Here is a 16,078-nt window from a genome sequence, read left to right as displayed (position 1 = left end):
TGGCCTATGGGGGCTTGCTGGGGCGCAGTTCCTCCTCTGTACTGTGACAGCAGTGGTGCCTCTCCTTAGGTGACAGAGTGACATGGCTCTTCCTGCCTGTGCAGGGCCTGCTGAGAGGGGGCTGTAAGAGGAGAAGCTGGAGCGGGGTGTCCAGCTGCTGGGAAGTGAGGCAGGACGGAGGCGGAGGTGGCTCTGCCCACGGGTGCGAGCTGGGCTTCGGCTCCTGTCTGGGGGCACCTGGACCTGCCCAGACACCAGGGGGTGAAGCTGCAGAGTCAGAATGGCCTTCCAGGAAGGGGTCTCTGGGAAGGGAGAGATCAGCCGCAGCTCCCCTTGTCCACTCAGGGGGCCTGTTGATAGGAAGGATGGCCGGGGGCACAGAGCCAGCCAGAGACCTTTCACAGAAGGGAAGCCGAGGCCTGCGGGGCCCAGGGAGGTGGCTGCCCGGCCGTGCCCTCTGTCCCGGGGCGCCAGGCTGAGCTGCCAGGCTGGTTGTTGGGAGCCAGTGGTGTTGACTTTCCCTTGGTCACTTCCTGAGTGGTTGTTTCCACAGTACGTGGGGGGCCCCGGCTGCCCCAGTGCTCCCAGCACAGTGGACACACAGCTCTTCGGAGCAGCCTGGGTCTGGCCTGGCTCTCGGGCTTCCTGTTGGTGCTGGGCAGTGGTTGCCCTTCGAGCTTTGCCCGCCTGTGTCCAGAGAAACAGGCGTTTACTGTAAGAGACGGGCCCACAGGCGGAAGTGGGCAGGGTGGCCGGCCGGCCGGGAGCTCCAGGAGATGCTGTGCTGGCTCCGTGGGGCAGCTGCGGGGGCCCTTCTGGGAGCCCCCAGAGCTGACCAGCATCTGCCATGGTGGTGTCTGACCCACCTTGGGCACTTGGTGGCCAGCCCCAGGGTGGGACCCCAGCTCCCGCATCCCAGTCAGAGGTGGTGTGTGGGGTTCCCCAGCCCAGGTGGCCCCAGGGGTGGCTGGCCCTGACTCTCCAGCTCTGCACACACTCCCGGAGCACCTTCTTGGGCAGTGTCCCTGGGGCAGCAGATAGTCCTTGAGCTGGGATACCCCAGAATCACCCCCATTTAACAAAGGGAAACCAAGCCAGGTGGGCCAGATGCCGTACGCAGCTGGACTGTGCCACCTGAGGTGGGCGGAGCCCTGCCCAGCACCCTCAACCCTGGGTCAGGGCTCTGAAGGCTGCCGAACCAGGGAACTGCCTGTAGCCACTCCCTGCCGGACTTCCCCCGGAGGGCAGAGACCTCCCTTCTGCTTGGCCCACCAGGGAGGCAGCCAGGTGGCATTCCTTCTCAGGAAGGCCCTCGAGCAGGACCAGCTTGTGACCAGGTCCTGGGGCAGCTTGCACAGGTCCTACCGGACCGGCTGACAGGCTGGGTGAGTCATGGGGAGGGGACCCTGAGTCAGCACCCAGTGTTGCATCCTGGCCTGGCGCTGCTGAGGGGCATGGGCAGCTGGAGCTGTCCATGCCAGGTAGCCCTGGCCCAAAGGGTGGCAGTGAGCACACTCCAGCAGCAGAGTCTATCTCCTCCAGGACAAGTGCTGACGGTCATCCTTAGTGGACACCAGTGTCTATCCCCTGGGGAGACACGGGGCTGAACCAAGGCCACAGCTGGAGAGCCCAAGGGTGGTGGCCAGCCTCCGTGCGCCTGCCATGAGCTGTCATGTTAGGGAGGCACCCTCCGCGCGGCTCCGGCATGACGTCCACATCTAGCTGGTTGTGCAGGTAGATTTTGATGGCTGGTTGTGTGGCCTGCCACCTGCTTCTCCTCCCAAGGGGGGTTTCCGAGTCCATGTCTCCATGGGGGGCGCGTCTGCAGCAGGTGGGGGTGAGCCTGAGACAGTGACGCTGCTGAAGGTCAGGTCCCCTGTGTCAGGCCCACCCCGCGGCAGGGCCTTGGCTCTGACGCCCCCCATAGGGGTCCCTGCCCAGTCAGGGAGCCGAGGCGGGACTGGGCCTGCCCTCCATCACCGCTTTACCACCACAGGGTCTGCCCTGAGGGTTCCACCAACCTCGGACCAAAACATGAGGGAAATTCTGGGAAGTTCCAAGAAACAGAAGTTTAATTTGCGTGCTCAGAACATCATGCTGCATGCCTGGGAGTGGACAGCGCGCGGCCACCCTGTCCAGCCCCCTCCAGCCCTGTCCAGCCCTGTATCTCGCTCACATGTGGCCATGTGCCCTGAACTCTGGCTTCCCGAAACAATGCGTGGTGACAGCTGTCGCTGACATTGGGTCAGGTGATATGACACCCAGAGGGGACTGCAGTGCCCGGGAGGGTGTGTGGTTGATGCAGATATACCGTCTGCTAGAAGGCTCCCGTGCACCCGGGGTGGCTATCCATGGGGTCCGGGGGCCAGTCTTTCACAGATCTCAAGGGGCAGCTGTACTTGTTATTTGGGGTCCTGTGGCAGGTCTGGACCCCACCCTGACTGATGCCCAGGGCTTGTCTGCTGTAGGGGCTAGGTGCCCACTGGAGTGTACAGGTGCCTGAGGCCAGAGTTCTGGTGGTCTCTCCCGTGTCCCCAAGGCTGGGTGTCCTGAGGTGGAGCATGGAGGCCGAGAGCTGGCCTCCCTAGGAGTGAGGTGCACAGGGCCTGAGCTCCAGGGTCCTGCTGTCAGGGTGCGGAGGGCCCCCTCTGCCCGGCACCAGCCTGGTGTGTCTGCCTATGAGAGGGGCCTGGTGGGCCAGACTCAGCAGCCTCAGAAGAGGTGGGTCTGGGGGAGGCTGGCAGCTGGCATTTTCCTGTGTCTCCAGGTACCTGGGACAGAGCTGTCCCTGTCAGGTCCTGCCATCTCAATCAGCCAGGAATGCTGGGGGTGGTGGCTCCAGGTCGCTGAGCAACTCTGTTGACACAGCCTGGTGCCAATCCTTCATGCTAATCAGTGTGTCCTGGAGGCCTCTGGAATGTGCTGTCCAGTCTAGAGACGTCACCAACTGTGACCTGCCCTGCACAGTCCAAGACTCGGCTGGTCAAGGACTCCCGATGACGAGGTGGGGCATCCAGCACACCTCTCCCCAAGCCCCCACTTTTTAGATGAAGAGACAGAAGGCCACAGAGGGGTAGCAGGGGCTTGCCTCCTGCCTAAAGCTGGCTTTGCCCTGCCTTAGGCCACCTTGTCCACCGAGGAACCCCTCCAGGGAACCTGGGTCCCAGATGGGGCTGTGACTGAGCTGACAGGGCCCACTGCCTGCCCGAGGTGGCCGCTCCCATGTGGCCGCTCCCATGTGGCTTCCTCCTTGGCTGCCAGCTCACCAGCTGGGCACAGGACAGGACCACTTAACCAGGAACTGTGTCACCTGGCTCTGCACCCCGGCCTTGCCTGTCGTGTGTCGAGGGCTCCTCTGATCCCCGCCTCGGGGGCTCTGGCAGCCACTGTCAGGAGCCCGGGGTCCAGGTGGGCATGTGTGTGTTCGGGTCAGCTTGCTCCCAGGAGGGAGCCAGGGGGAGCCGTCTGCACACTGCTGGTGGGCTGCGGCTGGACAGCTCTTCCCATCCAGGTCCAGGTGGGGCCATGTGCAGGACAGCAGGCCAGGCTGTGAGAGGCCCTGACGTCCACACCTGCACCCTCGTGCCTCAGTTTCCCCGGCTGGCCAATGATGCAGTAGAAGTCTCCACCCTGAAGGGCTTGCTGGGCGCTTGGCCCTGGCTTCTGCCGCCCTGCGTGACTGGAGAGTCACCTGGCCGTGACAGGCTTACGGGGTCTGTTTCCGCTCAGCTGAGAGCTTCCCAAGAAGTTCCCTTTCCTTCAGGCTGTAGGGACCCCTGGGGGTCCAAACTGGCCACGATCTGGAGGGCAGTGACCTGTGGGTCAGGCGAGGACAGTGGACAGGGCTTACTGCCTGAGTGCCCCTTGCAGGCCCCAGGGATGGTATGATAGCTGAAGGCAGAGACTGGGTCTGGGACTGGCCCTCAGGTGTCACCGTGAGCAGGGCATGGAGTCCCTCCTGGCCCAGCCCCCTGGGCCCCCGGTGGCTCTGCTGGCCCAGTTCCCTTTCCAGTGCTGGGGACTTCTGGGCGGTTCTTCCTGGGGCCCTGCCCCTACCCCCGCCGGCCTATTTACCTGTGCTGCCCGGATGGCCGCCCAGATAAGCCTGCTACCTCCTTCCTGCAAGGCTGGACTGGAGGAGGTCCGGGGGCTGGCGTGGAATGCCGCCCTCCCGTGCCCTGGAATCCATCCCTCCTCCTCCATGTTGCTCAGAGTGAATACTGAGGCCTCCATGGGCTGTGGTCCTTTTCAGGGAAGGGCAGCAGGACACTGGAGAGGCTATGGGAGGGCTGAGCTGACCGGCAGGACCAGCTTGGTCCCCCACGGGGGCTTTGGGGTGTCCTTGTCTCATCCCCAAGTCCTAAGCACCAAACATGCATCCCTGCCCACCTGGGCCTGCCTGGCCCGCAGGATGCTTGCCACATGGGGGAACCGCTGGTCAAGGCCTGTGAATGGCCCCTGCTGATGCCCCCGGAGGGGCAGGAGCCACTCTCCACAGAGCTGGGCAGTCCAGCACCTCTGGGCTGGAAGCTGGGACAGCTGCTCAGGCACGCCCCTGTCACCACTGGGGAGCTGCCTCCTACACAGGAATCGCCCCCGGCTCACGCCCATTGGGCCCTACAGACTGTACCTGCTTCCTGGCCAGTGACCGTCCCTCTTGCCCCCCTATATGGCCATGTGTTGGGGCCTGCTGTCCCTTTGTTCCCTGCAAGGCCACCTTATCTGCAGCTGGCCCCCTACTGTCCTGCAACCCTTCTGGGGAGTCACCATGGGCTGAGTGTAGCGGGGAGGGACCTGGCTGTCCAGTCCAGTGGGTTCAAGCAAGAGGACATGGTAGATGTTCATGGGTCCTTTGCTCTTGGGGGATCCCTCTGTGCCCAACCCACAGTGGCCATCAGGCCACCCTCAGCCTTGGCCACTCTGGCTTCATGATACCCCTGTGTGGGGAGGAAGCCCGGCTGTTGGTGACCTGCCTCGTGCAGGTCAGATGAGGCATAAAACCGCGTTTCCTGGACACCGTGCTAGTTAAACCTGGACACTTGGCTAATTAAATGCTCCGAAAGCGCTTCGGGGCCCTGGGCTGCTTGGCGGGGCTCCAAGTAGGTAAGACTGTTTCCTGTCTGTTGCCCGCCGAGTCCCCACGTGACCCGGCAGCCTCCCCTCCCACAGTCCGTGCTCTCTGCCGTGTTCCCGGGCCCTCGCTTTGTGAAGTGGGAAGTGCTCCCTCCAACACCGTCCTTCCTGCAGAAGTCCCCGGTCCCCAGCCCCTTTCCCCGCAGCTCCACCTCTGCTGGCTGTCCACGGCCACACTGCCTGGGCTGGCCCTGACCCAGGCAGTTCCTCAAGGCTGGGACATGCCCTGGCAGGCCGGCTTCTGTGCCTGCTGCAGACCTCACACCCCTCTGCAGCAAGGCAGGGCCGGTCCAAGCCTTCCAGCCTCCTCTCTTTTGTCTGTGCCTCCTGCGGGAGGGCAGGGCACAAGTGTGGCCACTGGCCTGACCTCAGCTCCAGCAAGGAGCCGGGAAGAGCTGGCCGCTGCTGGAGCTCCCTGTGCCACGTCTGCCCTCTTCCTGCTCCGCTCTGCTCGCCCCACCCGCTGGCAGAAGCCTGCCCTGAAGTGTTCATGGCTGTCTGGCTCAGCCCACGTTAGGCTGAGTGCCCCCTGAGAGTTGGAGGGAGCCGCGGAGTGTGGCCAGGGCCTGGACCAGGCCCCCAAATCTGGCAGCTATGATTTGAGACTCTGGTTGTCCCTGGGCCCCATCCACTGTCAGCAGGAGAAGGCAGAGTTCAGCAGGTGCTGACTGAGGCCTGGGATCTAGTCTCCCGTGTCCTGGGCAGTGTACCCACTTGACCACCTCCATCTGGGCTCCTTCCTCCGACAGTTCACTTGTTCACAGTCCAGTGAGGCACGAAAAGGTTCCTGTGGGACCCAGGCCCTCCCTGGAGCTCGGCAGAGTCCCGTCCAGCCCGACCGGTGTGGGTGTGCATGCGCGTGTGCAGGACCAAGGCCGAGGCTGCGGTGGCTTTCCTCCAGTAGGGACCACAGTGGGTGCTCTGCTCTGTGGCTGGCACTGCACCCTTGCACCCCAGAGGTGGCTGCCTGTTGCCCACCCCGGTGTGTTGGGCACTGGTGAATGACAGTGTGACTCTCAGTGGCCAAGCAGAGGTGGGGTTTGTCCCTGGTGACTGGGCATGAGCCATGGCCATCTGCAGGGCAGGTCCGGGCACACGCTGGGTCCCAGTGCATGTGGCACTGCCCAAACTCTGCTGGGGGACATGGGGGTCGTTCCTGAGCTGTGGCTTGGGGTGCCAGGGCTGCCCGCTCTGTCCCGTCACTCCATGGCCACATTTCAGGCAGCAGTGTGGGCTGTGCATCTCCGGGCCAGAGGAGAAGGCGGTCATGTGAGCTGCTGTGGGCCTCTGGGGGCAGGAGCCCCTCACTTGGCTCTGGCTGGAGAGCAGAAGGCCAAGGTTGGGCAGACAAGAGGCCCAGAGTGAGGCCTCGGAACAGACCACAAGTTGGATCTGCTCTGGGAGCTGTGGGGTCACTGTTCCTTTCCGGCCATCTTTTGCAGGAGGAAGGCAGCACTGGCCACTGGGTGGTGGACACAAGGCTGAGGAGTGAGGGGCCTGGGAGTTCCCTCCTGGATGAGGCGCTCTGCTCCCCACTGTGGCCAAGTGGTCCAGCCCTGCCCCTTCCTCCACAGCAGAGGCACGAGGGTGGCCAGGGTGCCTGGCCAGGCCTTCCTGAGGCATCTTCTTGGGTCCCCTGGAGTCCCAGACCCCTCCTGTGGCCGGGGTGCCTGCTGGAGCAGGGCTCTGCTCGGACTGGAAACGAGTCTCTTAATGGGCACCTGAGCTTGGTCTGCCTGCCTGTGGAAGGGCACACAGGGAGTGCAGCGCCCCCCAGGAGTGGGCAGCGTGGTCACAGCTCTGCCTGGCCCCACCCCAGGTCCACCCCCAGAACTGACTGGAACCACCAGGTCTTGATCACAGGACACCCCCCTTTTGGTGCCAGGGATCAAACCAGGGCTTCAAACACCTGGCAAGGGCCTGCTTCCAGGGACCCAGTATGGGGTCTGCATGTCCCTCCTGTGGCTGGTGTCATGGGGCAGGCCGTGGCTGCCCACTCACAGGAAGAGGACACAGGCTGCTTGTCTAGTGGCCGTGGCCCCCTTTGGGCAGGGAGGGTTCCCCATGTGATGTGTCTTCCCTGGCAAAGACCCCCCTCCCGGACCTGATGGTCACATCGCCCCTGCAGCCGGACCAGGGGGAGAAGTGGCCCAGGACTGGGCACCCCTGGGCTCCAGGTCTGGCCTCCTGACCTCCACAGCCGTCCTTGACCCCAGTTCCTGTTTGTGAAATCTCTGGTTGCCTGGGGGGCTCTGCCCGAGTCCAGGCCTGCCTGGCAGCGGCTCTGCCCTGCAGGAGGGACTGGAGGACCCCAGCCCTGGCCTGGCTCTACTCTGTCATGCCAGGGCCTTTGCCTGGTCCCCTGCTCACAAAGCTCCCCACAGGGCGGCTCAGCAGCAGCTACCTCCTGGCCTGGGGTGCCCAGGAGCTTGGGCCACCTGCAGCTGCCCCAGCCTCTGCTCCTCTCTGCACACGTCTGCCACCCGTCCTGCACTGGTGCAGACGCCTGGCACCGCAGCCCTTCCTGTTTCCCAGAGGCCCCTGCGAGCACACCGATGTGCTACACACCTCCCTCCAGCCCTGTCCTGCCTGGCCTGTCCACGATGGAGGAGCCTGAGGCTCAGGGCAGGTGTCTTGCTCAAGCTCCTGTGGGGACTGATGAGCCAGGATGGTCCTTGTGGGTTCTTTTGTCCCTTGCTGGGGCCTGGGCTGGTGCCAGCCCCTGGGGGACAGGTCTCAGCAACTGCACCCTGGCCAGGGTCCTGGGTGTCTGGGGTCCTCTGCAGGCCCTGTCTTCTGTGGGCAGTGGGAGTGGGCAGGAAGTCCTGGGAGGGGCTCTGTGCTTTCAGCCCAGCTCTTTCCTTCCTGACCCAGCCCCAGCTGAGCAGCCTGTTTCTGGCCCCGGTGGGGATCTGTGCGTGGAGGCTGGCTCGGGCCTTCAGAGGTCCCTGAGGGGCCAGAGGGTGCTGGCGCCAGGCCCCCCAGCCCCCTGGTGCTGGTTCAGGAAAGGCCTGTTCCCGTGGGGCTCTGATGGGAAGGCGGGAGCTGCCAGACCCCCGCCTGCCCTGGTGGGGACCCCTGAATGCCCCCACCCTGCAGCCAGCGTCAAGGGCAAGAGCAAGGCCGCAGTCACATGGATGCATTAGAGCGGCAGCCTGGGTCACAGCCAGCGGCCTGTGCTCTCCCCGTGCCCTCCCCCAGAGCCCGTTTCCTCGCCTGAACAGTGGGGAAGGGGCGCCCTGGCTCCTGCTGGACCCTGAGGCCACACAGCTGGGGGGGGGACGGGCTGGAGCCAGCGTGCTTGGCCTTCCCTGCTCAGGGCTCCCAGGCGGGTGTCCCAAGCTGTCCAGGAGCCACGGCTTGCCTGATGCCAGCTTCCTGGCAGGGCTAAAGGCAGAAGATGGAGTTGGGGAGCTGGCCAGGCGCGTGCCGCAGGCCAGGTGGGCTGTGCTGGGAGACACCCCTGGGCCCCAGAAAGCTAGAGATCAGCTGGGCGCCCTGAGCCTCAGTGTCCTTCTCTGTACTGGGGAGGACATCACAACCTGGGTGTGACTGAACTGCTGCCACCGCGGCCTGAGCTGAGGGAGGGAGGGGGAGGGTCCCCAGGGTGGAGCAGCACCCCCTGGCGTTCCAAGTGCCCCCCACTCCTCAGCTCCAGTCTCCTGCTCTTGGCAGATGGAGCTGAGGGACTGGGAGTGGGTGTGGCGGCCCCAGCCCTGGCCCCCAGTTCCCAGCTCCTCCTCCCCATCTTGCTATTTTGTCCTTGGCAGCAGACCACCCTGGGACCAGCCCTGCCCGCCACAGCTCGGGCCTGGTTCCTGAAACCCTTTACGGGTTTCAGGGGCTATTTGTTGTTTTGGTTAAATCCCCATCTTACCCACTGTAGTGCACGGGTCGGTGCCCAGCTCCAGGGCGCCCCTTCAGCCTTATCCCTTCCCTGCCCACTGCTTCAGAGTCATTTAGTAAGTGGGCTGGGCAGCGCAGGGAGACACACTGACCCCGCTCCCTGGCTGCCCCGCTTCCTGGAGCCTCCCTATGCCACACCCTGCTGGGCCCCTGCTGCAGGCTTGGGTCACCAGTACTGGGGCAAGTGGACCAGCTGAGGGTCCGTCACTCCTGCCCGGTCAGACCATGGGCCCTCGGGGGTAGGACTTGTGGCATCTATCTCAGGAGAAAGTCGCTTGGGAGGGTGGACAGATGGGTGGGCGTCCCCCGGCTGGAGAAGCTCCCACCCTGCTGGTACACGGGGACGTTGCCTGCGTGGACTGGCACGGGTAGTCAGGGTAGTCGGGGAAGGCCCAGGGCTGGACGGGGCGTCTTTGCCGTAAGTGCATTTCCTCCTGCTCTGGGCCAGATCAGATTGATTCTTGATGAAAGTGTCTAATTGTCGGAAACTCCAAGTTCAGGGAGCTGGGCCCATTGCTGTTGCTGGAGGATGGGTAGGAGGATGTGCCCCGACTCCAGGGACCCTGCAGTGCAGAGGGAAGAAGGCGCCGTCCAGCCAGGACCCTCTGTCCCACAGAGGTCTTGTGGGGTTGGGCATGTGTGTCCCCCAGAGGCCCTGGGGAAGGGGGCCCTTTCTGGGTAGGACCCCAAGCTTGGGCAGCTTGGGGTGGGGTGGAGCCCTGAGCCAGAGGTGCTCCACAGGCCGAGGCTGGTCCAGTGGCTCCGTGCCCTTCTGATCTGAAAGCAGTGGCCACCGGCTTATTTTAGACCACCCCCTGCTGTCACCTGCCTCCTGGAGGGAACCATCTTTGTTGCCAGCTCACCTCTGAGATCAGGCGAGTGGCCGCCATCTACACCAGCTTAGCCACTGTGGGCTCCTGGTCCTCACACCTGGGGTCTTGGGGACTGAGAATGGACCATGGAGGGTGGTCCCCTGAGGAGGCTGCTCTGGGTTCAGGCTTCGATCCTGTCCCTCTTGGTGGGACAGCAAGGGATTGGTGTCACCTCTGCTGAGCGCAGAGGTTGGGTTGTCCTAGAGGGGAATGGGACTCGTGATGCATGCACAGTGGCTAAGCCAGCAAGCACCTGCGTCTCTTTGGCCTGGGGTGGGTCAGGCTGCGGTCAGCATGGTCCGTTTCTAGGAGCAGGGAGGTGGTTGTGGTCCTGGGGTGTTGTGGGTGGTCATTGCTGCTGGAACCAGCTTGGGATGCATGGGGCCACTCCAGGCCTGGCCTGCCCTGCGGCAGCGTGCATGGTCACGCGGACGTGGACACGGTTGTGGGAAGTGCCTGTGTGGTGCGCACAGCCCGGGGGCAGGGCTCGGCCAGGGTGCACAGTTGCTGACTGCCTGTCTCCCTCCAGCTGCCTTGCTGCGCATCAGCGCCCTCTCCCTGGTCTACCTGCTGGTCCTGCTGCTGCTACCCTGGCTCCCAGGCCCCTCGCGGCACAGCGTCCCAGGTAAGGCCCACGCACGGAGCAGCTCCTCGGGTCAGCTGAGGTTTCTGTTGTTCACTGTAGAACCCTAGATATTTCAGGGCCTTTTCTGCTGCTCGCTTGAGACAGGGCCATGTTGAAGGTGGTGGTGGGGTAGTGGGGCAGATTCCCCCCTTGTCCCTGGACATCCCAGAGCAAGTGGCCCCTGGGTGTCCTGTCCTGCAGAGGCCCAGGCCTGCAGGCTGTGGGCTGCCCTGCCTGCCCTCCCCCACCTCCAGTCGACCCTTCAGGTGTGGCTGCCCCATCCGCTCCCCTGTGGCCCCTGCCTGCCCAGGTTCGTCTGTTACCTGGCATCCTGGGCCTTGGTGTCCCTCAGACCACCTTGTGGGTGGGGAGTTGGGCCACTGTGGCTTAGCCAGGATCTGGCTAGGTAGGGACACATCTCACAGGGTGGTGGGAAGGCCAGCCACGGCACTGTGTCCACAACTAGAGGGGTGGCGTGGAGGCCAGGTAGCAGGCTGGTCCCAGCAGGCCTGGGAGCAGAGGCTCCATGCAGCAGGAGGATGGGCCTTCTGAGGGGGCCTCCACTGGCCCTCTGACTGCACTATGGCCGCCTGGTGTCAGTGTGTGCCTTTGAACAGCAGAAAATCCCCAGACACATCCCCAGGGCTGCCCCAGGTGGGGACGGGTCCTCCGTGGGCCTGTAGGCTGGGAGGTTGAAGAGGCACCCAGGCCGCGGAGGGCCTCTGGGAAGGCGAGCACCGGAGCGAGAGGGGCTATCTGGCAGAGATGGGCATGGAGAGAGCAGGACAGGGCTGGGGGTCAGTGCCCAGGGCCTGTCGGTGCTCAGGACCCACAGAGGGGTGCTCCTGTCCCTGGGCACCATCCTTCTGGAGATGCTGGACACAGCAGACTGGCTGTGAGGGGCCTCCAGGTGTGAATGGACCTCTGAGACTGCCGTGGTGAGTCTCCATGACCGATGGGCTGAAACCCCGGCTCGGTTCTGGAGGCCGACCCAGCGGGCTGCAGGCTACAGTCTGGGCAGGGCTTGCTGCTCAGGAGCTCCCGGGGCAACTGGCCTCCCTGACTGCTGGGGGCGCCCCACTTCCTGGCTCGTGGCCCCTTCTTCCTCCCAATCCAGAGCTGGCCAGCAGCTCTCACGTCCTGCTGCATGCGTCCTCTTCCCCTCTGGTGACCTCGAAGTCCCCTGTGTCCAGGGTGGCGAAGGTCAGCTACCTTCACTCCAGGTGCTGTGTGAGGCCAGGTGCCACAGGGGCTAGAGATCAGGAGAGGGACAGCTTTGGGGTCCACTGTTCTACCAGCTGTGGGGGAGGGCCACCTTCTCTCTGGCCGCCTCCCTGCCTCTCATGGTCCTGCCCAGCTCCGGTGTTTTGGAGTGGGCCCTGGTCGTGGAGCACGGGCAGGATTTGGGTCCTCAGCACAAGTGGAGGTCTAGGGACGGCTGGGACTGGGCCTGACCCCACCAGCACGCTCGGCCCGGGCAGCTGGGCAGCTGGGCAGCGGTGTGCTGGAGCCGGGGTGGGAAGCAGTCTCCTGCCAGGCGGGGAGGGCTCCCAGCAGGGGGCTGGAAAGGAAGAGCTGGAGGACTTCCCCGCCTGACCCTCCATCTGTCCAGCCTCAGAGGCCCTTCAGGGACAGAGACGCTGCCCAGTTTTTCCGGGTGGGAGAGAGGAAAATGTGAGGCCTGTAAAGGGCCGCTCAGGTTGATGGCTTGTGCAGCCCCGGCTCTGGCCCTGGCCCTGGCCCTGTGGAAGGTCTGACGCTGCCCGTCCTGGTCCCCACGTAGGCGTTGGCCTGGCCCTCGGGCTGTGCAGGGAGGAGCCCTGTGGGCCCCAGGCAGCCCTGGGGGTCAGCTCCCAAGCCTGCTTGCCATTTAGGGCTCAGGGAAGCGCCTCCCAGGCTGCCTCTGCTCCCTGGAGAGAGACCCACCTTTACCCCACAGGTCCTTCTGCTCCCTGCAGCCTCCCCGGACCCTTTCCCTGGCCTTGGGTAGACTCAGTCCTCTGCTTCGAGAGCCCCCCAGCCCGGCTGGGCCCTGGGAAGCCTTGAGATCCTGTGGCCAGCCTGAGCCCGTGTGCGCCAGAAGGGCTCTGGCTGTGCCTCGGGGGCTCCTGTGAACCCGAGGGTCTGGGAGGTCAAGAGCAGGGCGAGACTGTCCAACAGCTTGGAGGGTGTGTGTGACCCAGGCCAACCCCCTGCTCCCTCATCTGTAGCCTGGGGACACCAGCCATAGATGGGCTCTTAGGCCTCTGGGTTTATCTGGGACTTGGTCCTGAGTGGGCCGGGGGGACCGTCCCACTGAGCCTCCTCCCCTGTGGCTGGCCCCCACCCTTTCCTCTGCAGGTGGTACCAGGGCCCCTCTGGTCACAAGCACACTCACGACCCAGGCTTGGCCCTTGTCCAGCTTCCGTCAGGAGGTGGCCGCACATAGCAGGAGCCCGCAGGGCAGGCCTGATGGGCAGGGCGGCCGGCTCAGAGGGCGCGGGGGGGGGTGGGTGTTCAGGAGGCTCCTCCAGGAGGAAGGGGCAGGGGTGGAGGGTAGAGGGTGGGAGACCCCCAGAGTCACTGTGGGATGGGCAGTGGGCCTGGGGACCAGGGAGCCCTGCCAGGACCACCGCGGGAAGCCCGCCCCTTGTGCTGGCGGGCACTGGCGGGGCACTGGTGGGGCATGCTGAGCCCTCCCCTGTGAGGAGGGGGTCGAGGGGGTGGGTCACCTGCTCTGGTGGGTCAAGGACAGTTCCTTTCCCGTGGACTCCCTCCATGCAGGAAGCAGATGGCCGAGGCCCAGACAGCAGTCGGGAACACAGGCTACTGGGTGCCTGGAGCCAGGGCTTGTGCTCCATTCCTTAGGACAGAGGGGCCAGGACTGGCTCTGCAGGTCCTTTAGAGCTCAGCCTGGACCTCAGGACTGACAGCGAGCTGGCCGCTGGCTCTGGGAGGGCTCCTGGGCAGTGGACGTGCTTGTCCACCTTCTCCTAGCCTCGGTTTCCTCACTGAAGACGGGGGAACAGCGGCAGCCATTGTGGGTTTGCCGCAGGATGGGGGGGTGGCCCTAATGTGTGGGGGCAGTCAACAGCCGAGCAGGACCCCACCCCAGCTAGCTGTCAGAGGGAGGGGCTCTTGCTGAGAAATGGACTCTTCCCGGCATCCTCCAGGCTGGGTCTGCGCTGCAGGGCCTGCGCCCACTGGTCATCAGCCAGCAGCCACCTAGCCCCAGCCCTCCCTGCTCCCACTCGCGGCCTAACTGCAGGGTCTACAGAGAGCTCGTCTCAGCACCTCTAGAGGACACCAGCCCCACGTCTGTTCCCCTTGGAGGTTGCTGAAGCCTTGCATCTGCCTGACTCTCTAGGCCTTGCCCAGAGCTGCCCTCCCTGCTGATCCTGCCCTGCACCCAGGCTGACCTCCATGCATTCTGGGAAAGCCTGCCCCAGCCTCAGGGCATGGGGGAACACTTGGGCAACAGTGGGATGCTGCCTCCGGCTCAGCTTGGCTGGCTCAGCTCAGGTGGGCGGCCAGAAGGCCCGAGCTTGCACTGAGTGTGCGTGAGCAGGCAGTGCACGTGGCCTGCTGGGCCAGCCTGGCAGGGAGGCCCTGGGGCCAGTTCTGTATCTGTTCCACCTGTGCCCCAAACTGGTGAACCGGAGGACACTGGCTCTGGCATGCTCCAGGGAGAGGCCAGGTTCCATGGTGACCTGTCTGTCTCTGTGGGAGGGACCCTGCTGCCCTGCAAGGCCTCAGTGCCAGCTGCTGGCTGTGTCCCTGGGTTGGTCTGGGCTGTTGCAGTAGGTCAGCCCCAGCAGGAGCAAGGGCCTGGAGGCTGTTCCCAGCTCCCATCCAGCTGCCCACCTACTCATAGGGCAGAGGCAAGGCCAGGAACCCCGAGTCCCCCGCTCATAGGCTGCAGCCCTGTCCCTGCAGCTGAGGACCTCCCTTGCTGAGGAGGCTGATACAGAGGGCTGGTGGCTGGGTTGTGACTGCCTCTCGCAGCCTCAGCCTGGCCCCCAGGAGGTAATGAGGGGCGGTGTGGGGCTTTGGCTGTGCGGGCACACAGCAGCCCGGGCCCAGGGCTGCCGTCTTTCCCGTGGCTCCATGCTCCTGCAGGTGCTGAAAGCATCTCAGCCCTGCAGTGGTGCCCACTGCCCAGGTGTGTCCCTGCCTGTTCCACCTGCAGCCAGGGCAGACAGCCGTCCTGGGTGGAGAGCTGATGGTTCCTCCTTCCGTGTCCTCTTCACTCTTTGTAGTGCCCAGTACATACTTAATGGGTAAATGGAAAAGCTCAGTCCCATTCCCCCAAGCCTGGGGACCGCCCCCTCTACAGCACTCAGGAGGGGACATGCCCTGCAGTAGTAGGCCAGCATGAGCCCCAGTGGACAGGCATTGAGAGCCCCTCACCACGCGGCCGTGGGCTGGCTGCTTCTGCACTTTGTGCCACGTCCTCCTCTGTTAGTTGGGTGGGAGCAGCGGGGGCAGGGCAGAGGGTCCCGGACAGCCCTGGACAGAGCAATGCTGTGAGGGCCACTCCTGTTGCTCATGTCTCAGTGCCTGCTGGGGGTGCTTCCAGGAGCCATAGGGACAGCCTGCCCAGACCCCATGTCACGCTGGGGTGCACCTCTGGCTTCGTGACGGGGCAGTGGCCTGGCTGGGGGTGCGAGCCCAGGCAGAGGGCCGCAGCTGTTGTGCACCCCCCCAGGTCACCCGGGTCGCCTCCTCCGCGCCCTGCTGTCGCTCAGCCTCCTCTTCCTGGTGGCCCACCTGGTCTTCCAGATATGCCTGCACACCATGCCACACCTGGACCAGCTTCTGGGGTCAAACTGTGAGTCTCCATGAGCAGGGCAGGGGATCTGGGGATGGCAGAGTGGGTGTGGAGGGGAGAAGAGGCCACCATGATTCCCCCTTCGGGGACCTTGGGTCTCCTTGGAGAGGCTGGCCCAGCTCATCAGACCGCCCTGCCTCACCCAGGCTTTACCCAACGTGGGCCAGCCCTTGAGTGCCTGGCCACAATTTATGGCCTGCCCAGGTCAGGTGCTGGCAGTAGTGGCTGGGCCAGTGGGGCTGGGCAGGCAGAGCCGGGGCTGAGCTGCGTCCAGGCCTGGGCGCACCCTGTTCTCCGCAGGATGCCCTGTCAGCATCTCTCTCCGGTGCCCGTTGGGGCTCGGCCTCGCAGCCGGGTGGCACCGGGCGCCTCAGCTCTCCCCTGGGAGCATTTGGGTGGTGTCGCCAGCTCAGGGGCGAGCCCAGCAGGTGCTCTGAGTCCCCGCTACCCCAGGCCCCTTGCTTCTCCACGCAGCCCTCGTCCCGAGGCCCTGCTGCCATCCTGGTGTTCGGAACCCAAGGTTGGGAGGGCCAGGGCCGCGGCTGTCAGCGGCCACTCTTCCCCACAAGAGCAGGCGGGGCCAGCACCTGAGACTGGTCCCAGCTGGGCCGAGTCCCCTCTGCCACTCAGGGCTGATGGTGCAGCCAGGTGGCCCCCAGTGTCCCTGGCCAGCTCTCAGTTTCCCTGTCTGAGAAGGCTGTGGGAACAGTGGGTACCCTGCCTGCCTGGGAT

At 64.7% G+C, this 16,078-nt stretch overlaps 1 protein-coding gene across 4 annotated transcripts in view; it reads left to right on the top strand.

Annotated features, from left to right (window-relative positions):
* The window catches only part of Piezo1 (piezo type mechanosensitive ion channel component 1 (Er blood group)), a 47,474-nt gene that overhangs the window by 11,576 nt on the left and 19,820 nt on the right, over positions 1 to 16,078 (top strand). Inside the window, exons 1-3 of one of the 4 annotated variants that reach the window (XM_077105916.1) lie at positions 2,034 to 2,249; positions 10,441 to 10,536; positions 15,224 to 15,346. In XM_077105916.1, the coding sequence (XP_076962031.1) occupies positions 2,102 to 2,249; positions 10,441 to 10,536; positions 15,224 to 15,346 (367 nt within the window). In that variant the 5' untranslated portion in view covers positions 2,034 to 2,101. Of the gene's footprint in view, positions 1 to 2,033; positions 2,250 to 10,440; positions 10,537 to 15,223; positions 15,347 to 16,078 lie in introns of those variants that run through there. The other 3 variants (XR_013154567.1, XM_077105917.1, XM_076837454.2) reach the window with 3 other exon arrangements.

The sequence above is a fragment of the Callospermophilus lateralis genome, chromosome 18 (genome assembly GCF_048772815.1).
Source record: "Callospermophilus lateralis isolate mCalLat2 chromosome 18, mCalLat2.hap1, whole genome shotgun sequence".
NCBI classification, from domain to species: Eukaryota; Metazoa; Chordata; class Mammalia; order Rodentia; family Sciuridae; genus Callospermophilus; species Callospermophilus lateralis.
The sequence above is the reverse complement of the archived record's forward strand: the minus strand, read 5'-3'. Positions and strand labels throughout refer to the sequence as shown.